Source organism: Thunnus maccoyii, chromosome 17 (genome assembly GCF_910596095.1).
Source record: "Thunnus maccoyii chromosome 17, fThuMac1.1, whole genome shotgun sequence".
NCBI classification, from domain to species: Eukaryota; Metazoa; Chordata; class Actinopteri; order Scombriformes; family Scombridae; genus Thunnus; species Thunnus maccoyii.
The window spans coordinates 17,856,996-17,872,999 of record NC_056549.1 but is presented as its reverse complement, the minus strand read 5'-3'; the positions used below and the strand labels follow the sequence as shown (position 1 = coordinate 17,872,999).

At 37.6% G+C, this 16,004-nt stretch overlaps 1 protein-coding gene across 1 annotated transcript; it reads right to left on the bottom strand.

The window, feature by feature from the left end:
* Positions 1 to 2,291: 2,291 nt before the first annotated feature.
* LOC121881812 (hydroperoxide isomerase ALOXE3-like) lies at positions 2,292 to 13,827 on the bottom strand. Its single transcript, XM_042389546.1, has 15 exons — positions 13,783 to 13,827; positions 10,966 to 11,130; positions 10,439 to 10,643; positions 10,269 to 10,350; positions 10,064 to 10,186; positions 9,850 to 9,953; positions 8,949 to 9,121; positions 8,619 to 8,762; positions 7,723 to 7,926; positions 7,328 to 7,414; positions 7,036 to 7,202; positions 6,787 to 6,908; positions 6,549 to 6,649; positions 4,905 to 5,075; positions 2,292 to 4,441 (listed from the first exon to the last, which is right to left on the bottom strand). Exons 2-15 carry the CDS (start codon positions 11,110 to 11,112, stop codon positions 4,262 to 4,264), a joined length of 2,010 nt encoding a protein of 669 aa, XP_042245480.1. The 5' UTR covers positions 11,113 to 11,130; positions 13,783 to 13,827; the 3' UTR covers positions 2,292 to 4,261.
* Between the last annotated feature and the right edge of the window lie 2,177 nt (positions 13,828 to 16,004).

The window sequence follows — 16,004 nt, the reverse complement described above, 5'->3', positions numbered from 1 at the left end:
AATATTGGTAGGGACAATCCAGCAACACCTTGATATTGGTAGGAACATGTCCCTACTGCTCATACCCAAATCTACACCCATGACATAAATGTATATATAAATGTACCTGATTTCAAATGAGTCATGACCACTGAATTAAAGCCATTTAAATTTAGCTTGTAACTATACTACATACTGTAGTTGAAGTGCTATCAGACTTTGTGGCATCATTTAAAGTTTATATGTGCACCTGTCATTTAAATTTGGTCGCAGTTGCAGTTGTGGAAGTTGACATCAGAGAGGCCACACCTTGGAGAATTTGGCAACAAATTTGAGGACAATAGTGTTTCATATGAAAAAAAAAATCAGCTCTTTTGGGCTCAACCAAACATTTTATGTAATAAATTTCATGTTATCTCTTACCCCTTGTTATCTGTTTTAGTGGCTAACACAATTATTCTGAGAAAGCCAGAATATTCGGCTAGAGCTGCAATGATTAGTCGATTGACAGAAAATTAACCAGCAAATATCTTTATAATTGATTGAAGACTGCAGTCATTTTTCAAGAAAAAATTGTTGTTTGTCTTTATATATGACAGTTAATTGAATATCTTAACATTTTGGACTATTAGTCAGACAAAATTTAGCAACTTACAAGCAACTTACTTGGCTAATCACTTTTTTTTGTAAAACTGTCAACAAATAACACAGGACATTTTCTAGTGTCCTCTCAATCTATAATCTACATGATTTTGCTTACTAAAAACCTGTATTGCAGGCTCAACTCGACTGCTCATACTGATGATACTAGTGCTTGTACAGACTTGCTGCCCTCGACACATCCTGTAAATGCTGATCTACTGCCATTGTACTGAAGAGTACCAAACACCACCCACCACCCGAGGCTCAGGGACTCGGTCGCTCGGGGGCACAGGGACCAGATTCGTTCATGTACCAGAGTCGGACACAGTTTGTTTGTCCAGCTTGTTAGCCTGGAGACAGTAGACTTGCTTTTAAGCCTGTGTATACTTTGCTGCTTGCGGACTTTGGAGATATTCTCTGCTGCAGTTTGGTTGATACGATAGTTAGACTACTTTAGCGCGTGTTAATAATTGTTTTTCAATGTCTTTATTTTCTCCAGGTAATTTCTTATTTTGTCATGGTAGAAATACGAGTCTGTATTTTTCTTTATTTAAATGCACAATATGTTATTTCTTCCGCTATGGGTATCTCAATCAAAACAATAATAAAAGATGTTTGATGGCACTGTGAAGTAGCGTGGGATCATGGTAATTGTGGTCTTCATTGTTAAACAACCAGCTTCTCCAGGTTAGGATTATTCCAGTGTTCATCGTTCAAGATGTTTTTCTCCTCCACTCCAGAACAAACAGACCTGGGGTCTCATTTATAAAACAGTGCATAGGAGCCACAGGCAGAGTGTGTGGCAGCCACCGCAGTGTCTCCAGTGTGCTCTTTGTGCTTGACAACACTGTCGTGTTTACTGTAGCAATTTTGCACACATAAACTAGATGGAAACTAAACTCATATCTGGTGTTATATGCACAGTATAACGAAATATTAAAAATCTATTAACGCTCTGTCCTGCAAATATTTTTTAGTTACGTTTGTTTAAGTTATTTGATTCCATCTTGGATTTCTATTGTCTATCTAATCGATGATGATAATTTCATCAGGTAGTTAACGTGGTTGAGGTGAAAATGAATCAGTATATTCACGCTTAGCTAATATCGGAGATAGGTAAACCAGACTTTGCAGAATCCTGCCACCTCTCACATCCTGACATCATTCATTTCAGCAGCTGCTGCACTGCTCCACACTCTCTCCTTTGCGCAAAGAATGAGACAGCGCTGATGAAATGTTGAGCGGACTTTAATATCTGAGTTGGTTTATATCTTTTCAAATTGAAAGCTGTTTATGGAATAATTATGGCTCACTACAATTTATGACGATTTCTCATGGACAGCCACAACGCTGATGTATTATCTTGTATGTATATACTCTTTGGTAGACCCCACTGTGGTGGAAAACCACAACACTGAAACATGCAAAGAATATACTCTTTGGTAGAGGGGATATGACACTATTGACTGGTGACCAAATGAAACAGACCGTTACATTGATTAAATTACGGATTTCTTTGCGTTTGAAAATTGTTGGAAACATTTGGGATAATGTAAGTACACAACTTAACAAAATATATAACATAGGCCTAGTCATTTTTAGACATTTTATTGTGGAATAGTAACATATTATAGCTTTAAAGTAAAAATCATACAAATGTTACACATACACATATTTTGGGAGGGTTATGAAGCATAAAGGTACATTATAAGGCCTGAGAGGTCAGCAACACCCAGTACTAGAAAACTCAAAATACTCACAAAATACATTTAAGAGTCTGTACTCGAGTGTACTGAGACAATTCAAACACTCAAACTTCTCAGCACTACAGTAGGTCTGACATGGTCTTTTAGAGGCTTAATATGTCATCACAAACAAACTGCTTGCTTTTAATTGATTACATATCAGCATGTTTTTTTAGCAGCACTAAAATAGCGAGCAATGTTTGTGAACGATTCTTTAAAGGTCAGAAGTCTGTAGAACAGGTTTTCAGCTAATGACCTTTTGTCAGTGTGGAAAGGCCTACAGGACATCATCAGTTACAGGACACCCTCCCCCAACACCTTTGCACTATTTGCATCCTGTTTAGAGTTTACAGAAATGGCTTCACCTGTATATACTGTAGACATTGTATGTTGTTGTCCACTTGTTGTTTCTATATACATATACGTATCTATTTTTTCACCCACTTGCTTATACATAAAAGTGGTATGTTTATGTTCTACTACCTTTGTTGAGAGCCACTAGAAACTGGAGTCATTTGTCTTTACAATATGTTTATGCCTACAAGTTTAAAACTATGCAAAAAATGTATACACCCAACATACAGCTGCTCCTTCTTTACCTTACATTGTAAGTATTCATGTGATACTTCTACTGTGTGGCACACAATGAGATGGGCACATTTTAAACTTGACATGATATAAATCTAGGTAGTTTGATGGCAGAAAGAAAAGAGCCCCACCTCACCCCTATCAATTTCCACTATGGCAGAAAACCTATTTTATTAAAGGAGTACCAGCTAGTTACATTTCATTGCATTATGTCAGCTGATGCTTAAACATGCAACTCAAACTTTTCATTTAAGTTATTCCTAAAGAGAGGTCTATGTAATACGTACAGTAATTCACACAAAGATACAGGCACCCTACAATAAGCCCACTTAACATGATACAACCAAAATATAGTCATCCTCTCCCAGTGTGCAGCATGTCACTATACAGTGCTTGAAAGTTTGTGAACCCCTTAGAATGTGCTCTGTTTCTGCATAAATATGACCTAAAACATGATCAGATTTCCATGCAAGTCCTAAAACTAGATAGAGACATCAATTAAACAAATTAGACAAAAACCGTACACATGTTCGTTTATTTATTGAGGAAAATGATCCAATGTTACATATTTGTGTGTGGCAAAAGTATGTGAACCTCTAGGATTATCAATTCATTTGAAGGGGAGATTAGAGGCGAGTGTTTCAATCAGTGAGATTACAATCAAGTGTGAGTGTCGGAGGTCCTGCCTTATTTAAAGAAGAGAAATCTGGGTCTTCACTATCAAAGTCTGAGCTTCACAACACAGGTTTGTGGAAGTGTGTCATGGCCTTGAAAAAAGGAGATTTCTGAGGATCTAGAGGAAGAGTTGCTGATACTCATCAGGCTGGAAAGGGTTACAAAACCATTTCTAAAGAGTCTGGACTCCACCAGTTGACAGCAGATGGTGTACAAATAGAAGACTTCCAGCACCATTGTTACCCTCCCCGGGAGAGGTCGAACAACAAAGATCACACCAAGAGCAAGGCATGTAATAGTCCGGGAGGCCACAAGGAACCCCAGGGTAACAGCTAGGAAACTACAAGCCTCTCTTGCAGTGGCTATAGTCAGTGTTCATGAGTCCATGAAGGACTTGTGTAGGACTTGTGTAAACTATGGACTTGTGTTTTAGGTCATATTTATGCAGAAATAAAGAAAATTCTAAAGGGTTCACAAACTTTCAAGCAGCACTGTATGTTTCTACCACCTCACCTTTTTTATTTACCAAAGTCAAAGTTTGAAACTCAACCCAGCATGCAAGACAAGTTTTGAAAAAGGTATGGATATTGTTCACTAGTGCAGAAAGGAAAAAGTGGCTCCCTCAGACTTACTCAAATAGTTATACTGTTCTCTATTTCAGCAGGGTTCAGATAGGTGTAGGGCACTTTAAGCTGCGAGTTTCTGGTTGTAATTGCTTCACTGAGGTTGGACAACTCCTTTTGAAACTCTTTAATCATCTGCTTAGGTGGAGCCTCATCAAAGCGCTCTTCAGGGTATGTACCCAGGGGAACCTGCCAAGATGACAAAAACAAAACTGTAAATCTGACTGACACAGCAACTTGCTTGTGGTGCAATTTTTCAAAGCCCTTTCCAAATGTGGATGGATTATATATTATTAGGGCTGAACGATTTTGAAAAAATATCTAATTGTGATTATTTTGACTGATATTGCAAATTGCAATATTAGAGGGAATGATCATTTTTACAGAATTATTAAGATTTCAATTGAAGAACATATTAAAATGATTATGGTGTGATTTTTGCAGGGCTCTGTACCAAACAAAGATGTTTTCTAAAGTCTGTAGAATATGATGTGTAGGCTACAACATTATTTAATTTAAAATGGTATTTTGACACATAATTCTCCTTTAACAAATATTGTGTCATATTGCGATTTTCAATAAAATTTCAATTAATTTTTCAGCCCTATATATTATTCTACTATTTGTGTGCTTTTGTGAACACCAAACCTACCACATCTGTGTATTTTTCTGAAAGTATCCAAACAATTGCTGCAATGCTGGCTGTCTGTCCTTTATTTGGCAGGGTCTCCAAAATTGTCTTCATGCTTGACTGCCCCTTTGTGGTTGGAGGAGGTTTTTGCAGCAGGAGCGAGCCATTAGGCATCCAGGAGTGGTAGTCAAACTAATTTGAATAGAAATAGAAGTTTTAATATGCATTTAATTTTATTTTTTCTCATTTCTAACTGTTTTTCTTCCCGTTCCTTCACTTGGATGTTTGAGTCTTACTGTTTCAGTGAAATAGACATGTTGAGTCTAGCAGTAAAACTTTTGAAATGAAATTTGCATGTTCATAGATTCTGGATTTTTCAATAGGAGAGAAGGAATAGATGTAATTTTTAGAAGATTTAACCAGGTAATTGACTTTTTGCAGAAAAACCATATCAGACACAAATTAAAACATAAAAGTATATTTATGCATCTTGAAACATGTCTGGAGGAGATCTTAATTTTTTCGTTATTACTGTGGGGTTGTTGGCCCTGCTCTCATGGGGGACAATCATAAAACAGTGGATATAAAAACCAAAATACTAGGGGTGTGCCCAAATACAAATACGTTATTCGGCAAAGCACAAATAGTGGGTTTTTTTTTACGAATATTTGTTTCATACAAATATTTTAAAAATTATTTGTTGTCAGGAAGAAAAATACACCATGTCAAATACCAGCGCACAGGTCGGTTACATCGCTAGCTCAGTCTCTGTCCTCTGCTCCGTTGTTACGTCTATCAGCAGGTCTTAATGAGGGGAGTCACATCCACCTGCTACATGATGTATATTTCCTAATTTGGACATCACTCCTAGAGTTGGGGGTGTTCCCCAGAGATAAAGCTGAGCTACTGACACATGCTTCATGAACACTTATTGTAACACTTTAATATCCTAAAATTAAAAGCGTAATAAAAAAAAAAACAGAATTTTTAAGGCTCTTTCCACTTTTATTTGAATACAAATACAAATAATTTTGCTGCCCCAACAAATACAGATACAAATACAAATACTGGGCTCTCTGCACATCCCTACAAAAGACAGAATATAAAACTACAAAAGAAATGCAATCTTTCCACCACTTTAAAAGTAAACTTATACTCTACTGAAAGGAATTATTACAAGGAAACTAATAATGGATAGAACACATAGCAGATCTGCCACTTATTCCAAATATTTGTTTGTTTGTTTGTTTGTTCACATATTTGTTTAAACTCCAAAATCATTCCCTTATTCCCTCATTAACTCATTCAATACTCCTTATATAATAGACACTAAATAGTTTACTCAATAGTGAGCAGAAAATCAAGATTTCAGGCAATCACTAATTATCTAATTGTCATTAATAAATCATTACCGTCAGCTGTAGAGTTGTGCTACAGTAATTTTCACATCTATGAAATGTGGAGCTTTGCATTGTGGGATTGTTACTAAAAAGTAGTGTACATGCCATGGACACCACTTTTTCTGTTCCATCAAGTTTTTGGTGGCACTAAATAGTGTATATATTTACACACTCAGCATTCGAGCACTCAAATAAAATGGCGTAGGGTAAATATAGTTCACCATACAGTAAATAGGGAGTGATTTTGGACACAGCCATGTCTCACCTGCCCACTGTTCACTGCAGCATGTTGAGCCGTCACTGTGAAGATCACCATGGTAATGAACCTGATCACTTCCTTGACAGTATGAAAGCATCCTGGACACCCTGTTGGCAACACAGTCATTATCAGTTATTGCTTTTCATTCACTGCATCTGTGTGGAAAATTGCAATATACTATAAGCTACTACAGTATATAGTGTTTTGTGTTTACAAATTCAAAATCAGAACATTGGTGAAATACCTGAGGCTTTGTTTCCTAAGAAGCCATGGGTGAATATCTCACGGATCCATTCCTGCAGTTCAGAGTCTTTACACACCTCACTGTCTGAAGGATAATAGTACCCCACTATTGCCTTCACAAATCTGGCAAAAATATACATTTACAAATATGATTTTACATTGTATTCTGAAATCAGGGTGTTATTTTTAAAGTCATTTCAGCCAATCGTCAGGAAAGGCTTCAGTATGGATTATAGCTATATCCTGTAACCTGTTGATGATGTTCCACAGCTTCAGGCCATCATCTCTGTAGTAGAAGTTGGGGATAGACTCCAGTCCTCGTGCAGTGATGTTGTCTGGCAGACAGAGGGAGCTGTAGGTCGTCTCAGAGAGAGACCTTCCAATGACCTCTGTCATCCCCTCATGTCCAAGTGAACTCTAGTAATTAAGAACACAAAAGTATATAAAACAATACAGAAGATAGAAGTGGTTTTCACTACACTGTATTTCAAGTATCAACATTTGATTGAAAAAATATGAATATACATGATAAAGATCCATACTGTACTTAAAATCCCTTCCGGTGAAAAAATAGTTTTACGGGCCAAAGTATTTATTTGGAGAGTGTAGCGGACGTGAGGGATCAGCAGCTGTGCAATCAGAGGGAGGAATATTAAATTCAATGTAAAATTTATGATAAAATCACCATTAAAGTGAAGGAACATAAACATTTCTATAAACCAATCAGCAAATAACAGGCAGCACATCCCTAAACTAAATAAAAATTTAATTACATTTCCTGCAAACATTTTTCACATAGTCACCCCTGATGATTACAAAACCAAACATATGTCTTTCTAGTACTTTTCGTAAGTTATATTGGAAAACTGAGTGAAAAGTCTTGATCAGATCATCAAACAAGCCTTAGTTCTGTGTTTGCAACTGCATAGTCATATACCTTATAGAGGGGATGAATGTCAGGGAAGCTGCGGAGAGCAGCAACAGTGAAGACTTCTGCCAGTAAGTGAGTGTTAACCAAGTGATAGACAGACTGATGAAGCATGAAATCTGCATTTTTAATAAACATCTTGGCCAGCAGCCAGTCAGTCTCCTGGTCACTGGGCAGAAAGATGGGATTCTGCTCAGAGGGTTGTTGTTGCAGCTGGAATGTGATAAAACCATCATTTAGCTATTTTTCTACTTTGAAACATACTATTTCACTTAAAATGCAAAGTGATGAGTATTCCACATTATAAAACTTTTTGTAGAGCCACTTCATAAGGGGGAAGCACCTTTCTTACTCTCTCTTCCCCTCATGCACCACTGTGTATTTTTCATTTTTGATACAAAAGCATATAAATATGCTGACCTTATGATTACAGGATAACTTCTGTGATTGACATTATTTTACTAAAATGTACTTGATAATGCCTACAAATTCTCTGTGACATAAACTAGGTTATCACACGAGATCACATGAGAAATGCCAAGTATTTTTTGAAAGTGCCTGCACTTTTCCAAACACTTTCTAAGGACGACTTCTCAGATGGTTCTGTGTAACAAACAATCTGGCACATCAGGTTATAAACTAGGGTCCTAATGCTGAATTTGAACAGCTATAGCCCATTAAGACTATTGAGATGCACCTCTTTTTGCCTGAGTGAATGAAAACAGTTTTTCATTGGACAGCATTTTGTGGAATACAAACAACAAACAGCTGTAAACAACCTGGATACAGCGTGACGTTACATCAAATCTGTATCTAAATTCTCTGTGAGGGGACCAATAATTTTATTCAATGAACTTTCTATATGTAATATGAATACGTCACTGGTTTGCTTTGCAATGAAATACCTGTATTGCAATTGGCATCAGTTTGTTCTCTGGGTTCATGTAGAACAAACAGAAACCAGCAGTCACATGCACAGATTCACCATCTGACAACTTGGTGGGTAATCCATCCATCCTCTTGAAGTCACAGAGGAATATATTGCCTTTCTGTATAGGAAGGAAAGATGGAGGGAAAACATACACAACGTACAAGATTGTGGTTTTCCAGTATTATAGACATGGAAATATTCAGGGACCTTTTCACTGCTGTACAAGTACAATCAAAATTCAAACCTACAAATTGTCTCTCAAAGCAACAATTATCACCCATTTAAAGCCAGTCATCTTCCATACCGTCATTTCCTCCTTCAGAGAGGTACCCTCTTTCAGAAACGGCTTCACCATGTCCTCTGTGACTGGAAAGTTTGGAGGAAGCTCTGAGCAGCGCTTGATCACATTAGGGTTGATCCCGTTCAGAAATTGGAATCCATAAAAGTCATCTTCCTTCCAGTGCTCTTTAACGTACTCTAGGAAAATCACAATTGATGATTGTAATTTGTCCTCTATATCTAGGAGCCACATGTAGAGCATTACAAAGTTGTCAGAGAATGACACTGTGGCACTCACCCCCGACACTGAGATAGTTTTATTTCTTTACAAAGCCTTATAGATTTGTTTAAATTTATCACATACACTGTAAATGATTTGTACATACAGTAGTTTGGACATATATTGATTTTCCTCCACTTCACCACAGAGTGCTGAGCATGATAATTATAGTTGTGTAAGATTCAAACAGAAAAGGTGAATTCATATTGTTACTATTAAATATGTAAAGCTATTTTACATATTTAATAGTGTCAGGTAATGCACCTCTGTTCTAACTGCATACACACAGTCATTTTATCTATCGTTAATATAAAAATATTGATTAGTACAGCTTTAAGGCCAGCAGTAAGCCGTGATCCAATCAGCTGAGTGACTTTTGTCAGTCACTTTCCATGTCGTAGCTGTCCCTCAGGACCATTTAATCTTTTAAAGATATCTGTCCCTGTCCACCTCCATTTAGTTAAGAGTGAGCCGACCATCATGTATCGAACCCATTACAGCATCTAAGATTTAAATATTTATTTCATGGGTTTTTCATTCTACCGTGGGGCCAGGTCGACTTAATCAGGTTTACTTACTTGCACTTATATGAAACTATAAGAATGCTAGTGTTCAGGTGAGTTACCTAGCAGAACTAAAACTATACCTGACATTGTTGTTTTTTGGGACCAGAAGATTTGTTTCATGTCCTCAATGCTTTCCCATTGTTCAGTAGATCCAATGAGCCCCTTAAACATGAGTTCAGCACCACTGAGGTAAGAGAGGGTAAAAACGTAGATAATTTAACAAAATACTGACACCGATGCTTCAAAATAGTTATTTGCCTTACAAATACTAGAGTATATTGGAACCTGACTCACGCTATTTTTTTTGTGTACTGTATTTCCATTGATTTGGACATAGAGAAGATGAGTTCAGCTGGTAGCTCAGATGTATGTTTAAAACTGCTGATGTGTGGCAGTCTTTCATCAGCGATCTCCCATCTAAAAAATGGGAAAAAATGATAAGCTTCTGAGACAAACTGCAGCTCTAGGTACAGTACATAGCGCACATGTGAGAACTTACTGGTAAAGGCTCTTTTTAAGTGTCAGCTGATTTTTCCGGTGGTCAATCAACACAGGATGGTTCTCCTCAAAAACCTTAATGGCTGAGATGTAAAAAGTACACAACAGTCAAATTTTAAGTGACATAACTAACAAAAAACAAGTGTCATATTGTGGGTATTTAAAGCAGACCTCTCCCTCCTCTCAGCTCCACCAGTTCTCCCCTGGACACCCATCTGTAGCAAGGGAAAAGAATGGCATCTCCCTCTGGTGTCATCACTATTATTTTGGAGCAGTACCACTCATCTTCTGGGAGAACAAAAAACGGATCTTTCTCCACCTTGATTAGGAGCAGTGTCCCCAGAGACATACTGGTTTTCACAGTATAGGTCCCTGTCTGTGAAAAAAGTTATGGTACAATATACCTTATGTCTGCAGCAAAATAAGAAAGTATGAATCAAGGTGATAAACAAATAGGAAGGACAAAGCAAATGCAAATCTTATTCAAAGGATCATTTTTGCTTCTTCTTTTCTGAAATTGTTACGAATTTTAAAATCTACACTTGGATGTGGATCTATGGGCTAATGAAGGCCATTCTATGAATATTAGTGCTTTATATATGCATGAATTACAAAAAACAGTAATAAACAGTAACATTGGCATAAACCTAATTTGAGACTCTTATATGAATAATGGTCAACAACTAGATTCAACTTACTGTCCCAGTTGTAAAGTCAGTGCCGTAGTTGTCCAACTCAGTTCGCTCACTCTGCCCTTCAGTTCCAAATAAAGTGACGTATATGTGGTCCCATGTTCCTGCATATGTAATGTCACCTGTTGACACCTCTAGCTTGTACTCAGCCATGGTCACTGTGATGGAAATCTGAAAATAATTAAAGCTGCAAGCAGCGTTGAACGGGCCTTTGTGCCCTTGCGCATGCCGGGCCGCGGCGCAGTCAAAGGGCTTCTGTCACGGGCATGTAGATGTCTTCAGACCCGGGCTGTTTTCAGACAGTGCAAGAAGGAGATAAACATCACTTCCTTTGTCCACTGTTTTGCCCGCGGCTGGGGCTCCTTTGCTGCAATTTCATAGGGGGGTGCTATTCAGCCAGTTTGCATCACTGACTGAATATTGTCACAAGGACGTGTTCAGGCCGGGACTCTTATCAAACATGTAAAGTTTGGTGCAGACTGGAGCATGTACAATAAAGTTATAGCAACTTCCTCTGTCATGGCAAAGCATCAAATCTCAATGATGCGAGGATGAGAATTTTCAGCAGGATGAGACATGTCTGTCTTGCTCACTAGGTGTGAGCAAGACAGACATGTAATGTTTGTTTTCTTTAATAAACCACACTTACTTGAACACTTTTCGTTGTGCCCCTGAATTTCTATGTGTGCCTCAAAATTTTTCATTTGTGAGCACATGTACTCCTTCAGAAAAAATTATGCATTGAACACTGCATTGACTGTGTGTATGCAGTTGAACACATTGAGGGGAAGGGAAAAATGGAGTGAGAGTGACAGTTTAGTGATAAAGTGCTGCAGAAAAATAAAATCGAAACTAAAATTTGTAGCTCTGTACTGCAGTTTTTCCTTTATTAGGGCCCGAGCACCTAGCGGTTCGCTCACACTCTCCATTCAAATATATGGGTATTTTTCTGTGTCCAGCTGCAGTTACTTATTGTCTCTACACACCTGACAGCAGTGTTCAATGCTGACTTTTTTGTCAAGGAGTACATGTGTTCCTAAATGTAAAAAATTAGGAGCACACATAGAGATTTAGGAGCACAATGAAAAATGTTAAAGTAACTTTATTAAGGACAACAATTTATCACACACATATTTAAATGCTTTGTGTGTGTGTGTATGTAAATCAAAATTTATGTTCTTTTTAAGGGTGCTTGATTATGGCAAAAAGCATAATCACTATAATTTTTGCTCAATATTGACATCACGGTTATATAACACGATTACTTTTTGACTATCATTTTTGGCGATTGCCGATATATGCACATATTTTTTCCCACTTGGCTGAGGAAACTATTACACATGCAAGCATAGATTGTACTAAGTATGATCAAAAAAGACAATATATGATGGAAGAACTGAGGAAGACTAGAGTTCCAGAGCTCAGCATTAAAACTTTAATGAACCTGCCAAGTGGGTGGAGTAGCAGTTTGTTTTTTTTTTTGAGTTTATTAGACAGACAGGATTGATGTGTAGGATTTAATATTTGGTCTACAGTCCAAAGCGCAGGGTGGCAGTAATGTGCCTAATATGCTATAATTTAGCTATCATTGAAGCGTGTGGCTTCTAAATTTTGTAGCTCTGTACTGCCGGTTTTCCTCTATTAAGGCCCGAGCACCTAGCGGTTCGCTCACACTCTCCCTTCAAATATATGAGTATTTTTCTGTGTCCAGCTGGAGTTACTTATTGTTTCTACACATCTGACAGCAGTGTTCAATGCATAATTTTTTCTGAAGGAGTACATGTGCTCACAAATGAAAAATTTTGAGGCACACATAGAAATTCAGGGGCACAACGAAAAGTGTTCAAGTAAGTGTGGTTTATTAAAGAAAACAAACATTACATGTCTGTCTTGCTCACACCTAGTGAGCAAGACAGACATGTCTCATCCTGCTGAAAATTCTCATCCTCGCATCATTGAGATTTGATGCTTTGCCATGACAGAGGAAGTTGCTATAACTTTATTGTACATGCTCCAGTCTGCACCAAACTTTACATGTTTGATAAGAGTCCCGGCCTGAACACGTCCTTGTGACAATATTCAGTCAGTGATGCAAACTGGCTGAATAGCACCCCCCTATGAAATTGCAGCAAAGGAGCCCCAGCCGCGGGCAAAACAGTGGACAAAGGAAGTGATGTTTATCTCCTTCTTGCACTGTCTGAAAACAGCCCGGGTCTGAAGACATCTACATGCCCATGACAGAAGACTTTCGATTGCGTCATGGCCTGATGTGCATGGAGGCGCGAGGGCCCGTTCATCGCTGCTTGCAGCTTTAATTGCAGACTGATGTCAGTTACAAAGTGTACATACTCTTTATAGATGAGGAGTGTGGTAAACATATTAGAATGTGAGTGGGATGCAGTGCTGGATGTCATCAAAGCTCCCAACTAATTAAAAAAGGAACTGTAGTATGTCCAAGATGAGGCTACTCCCTACTCTGATCCAGTGTCAAAAATAATGAGCACAGATGGTTACATGTTCCAAGGTTATACAATATGACTTAATCAAAAATGCAGTAACTGTTTGTGTGATGCAAAGTGAGGTTTTTCCATTACATCACTCAGTGAAAACTGTCCTTAAAAAAAAGAACTTAACCCTTGCAAATAATTATTTCACAAGAGCTTTTGACATTTTTTCAAAACTTCCCCAGGCATCCAAATAACTTCTTATTACTAAACGTCTGTCTGGTCTTATCCTACATAAATTGTCATATGATTATTAGCTGTCATAGCATGAGGAAGGATAAGTTAAGTTATTACATTTACCTTCAGATGTTTTACCTACCTCCTTCAGCTTCAATTGCAGGTCTACGTTTTCCTTCACTGAGGGCTATGTTTGTCTTCTTATAGTAACCTCCTCCACCCCAGTTTTGACAGTTCTGAGATGACTACACATAACAGGATGGTGTAACTCTAAACTTTCTTGTATTTCCAGTTTCTTTTGCCTAGAGAGTGAGTAGGATGGGACACAGTTGTACAGAAAATCCATTTCATCCTCAAAAACCAAACTCCAGAAGCCTAATTTATTGATATCTCTGCATTTATTAAGGTCCACTGCCCACTTTATGAACACATAATGAACTGTATGAGGGCTGTTGAGCATGAAATTCATTGTACATCACTTTACACCTAAATGTGACACTCACATGCTCATTATCTCTTATCTCTTGCTATCTGTACTTGTTCAGATATATCTACTGTCCATTTTTACACATTTAACCCCAAAATAAATGATAGAAAATTAGAATGTCAGGTACTAGAAGCAAAGAGTGCACAGTCCTTTAAATTGGTTATTTTAAAGAGGCCATATTATACCCCTTTTCCACAAGTTAGCACAGCTCCCTGGGTTCTTAATAAAATGTATCTGACATGCTTTGGTCAAAATACTGCAAGGATCAAGCGCCACTGCAGCCTTTTCATCATGTCTTAACAGCCCGCAACAGGGTTGTTAAGACGTGATGAGGTTAGCACCTCAAACGGTCGGTTTGAGTGTAAATAAACTTAGATTTTGCTGTGATTTAATTGAAATAAACAGATCAAAAGGATGCCAAAATAACTACACAGATGTAGTTACAACTTAGCATTAAACTCAAAACTTATAAGAGAAAGACTCAAAGAAATACACTTGAAGCTGGTAGAGTTCAATGTGAATAGGTTTACTGAGCATATAGAGCAATACAAAGCAAACCAAAGCCTTGATCCCAGGATAAAGAAACTAATGCAAAATCACAAAACATTATATTATATACCCCTCATAAAACCTCCTAATGTGGAGCTTATTTTCTAGACTCCACCTCATTTGACCTTGACACTTTGGTAATAATCCAGGCATGATTCATCTCAGAAACAATGGTGTCTGAAAAGTGCCCTAAGATGACTTTTGTGTGATCTGGCGCTATATAAATAAAATTGAATTGAAAAATTGAATTGAACTATCTTGATAATTGATTAAAAATTGCAGTCATTTTTCAAGAAAAAATGACAAAAATATGATGGTCCCAGATTCTCAAATGTGAAGATTTGTTGTTTGACTGTGCTGCTGTACTGAAAACCTGTATTCTAGACTCGACTCGACCGTAGATACTGATACCAGCTCTTGTACAGACTTGTTGCCCTCAGCACATCCTGTACATGTTGATTTACGAGAGTCAGACGCTGAAAACTGTAAACGGGTTTTCAGCTACCAACTCTACATCAGTGTGGAGAGGCCTGTATGAAATCACCAGCTACAGGACACCCTCCCTCCACACCTTTGCACTCTTTGTATCCTTTTTACAGTTTACAGAAACGGTTTCACCTGTACATACCGTAGACATTGTATGTTGTCCACTTGATATTTCTACAGACAGCTGACATTTGTGTTTACGATATTTTTATGCCTACAAGTTTAAAACTATGCACAAATTTCATACACCCAACATACAGCTGCTCCTTCTTTACCTTATCTTGTAAGTATTCAAATGATTGTGCTACTGTGTGACACACAATGAGATGAGCACATTTTAAACTTTACATGATATAAATCTAGGTAGTAACTGTGCAAAGATAACATTTACGTCAATAAGAGACAGTTGTAACATGGGATGTCCCAATGAATATGCAAAGATAACATTTACATCAATAAGAGACGGTTCCCAGAGATGTTGGGAAGGGGGATGATTAGTAATGTCACATTTTGATTCTCTGTGTGCGATGATTGAAGGCCGCTATGCCCATTTTTAATGTGAGAAATGTGGAAAATGCTGAGACAGCATTATTTCTAGGCCAGGTGCAATTGATACATTTCAGAGAAGTTTGAGACACCATTGTTTCTGAGATGAATCATGCCTGGATTATTACCAAAGTGTCAAAGTCAAATGAGGTGGAGTCTAGAAAATAAGCTCCACATTAGGAGGTTTTATGAGAGGTATATAATATAATGTTTTATGATTTGCCTTAGGTTCTTTATCCTGGGATCAAGGCTTTGGTTTGCTTTGTATTGCTCTTTATGCTCAATAAACCTATTCA

Excerpts from the sequence above, each read along its gene's own strand:
- LOC121881812 (XM_042389546.1), bottom strand. The coding sequence starts at position 11,112 with ATGGCTGAGTACAAGCTAGAGGTGTCAACAGGTGACATTACATATGCA. Across the intron at positions 7,927-8,618 it reads TGATGCCAATTGCAATACAG|CTGCAACAACAACCCTCTGA; the intron begins GTATTTCATTGC and ends ATCACATTCCAG. Across the intron at positions 7,203-7,327 it reads CGGAAGGGATTTTAAGTACA|AGTTCACTTGGACATGAGGG; the intron begins GTATGGATCTTT and ends CTTAATTACTAG.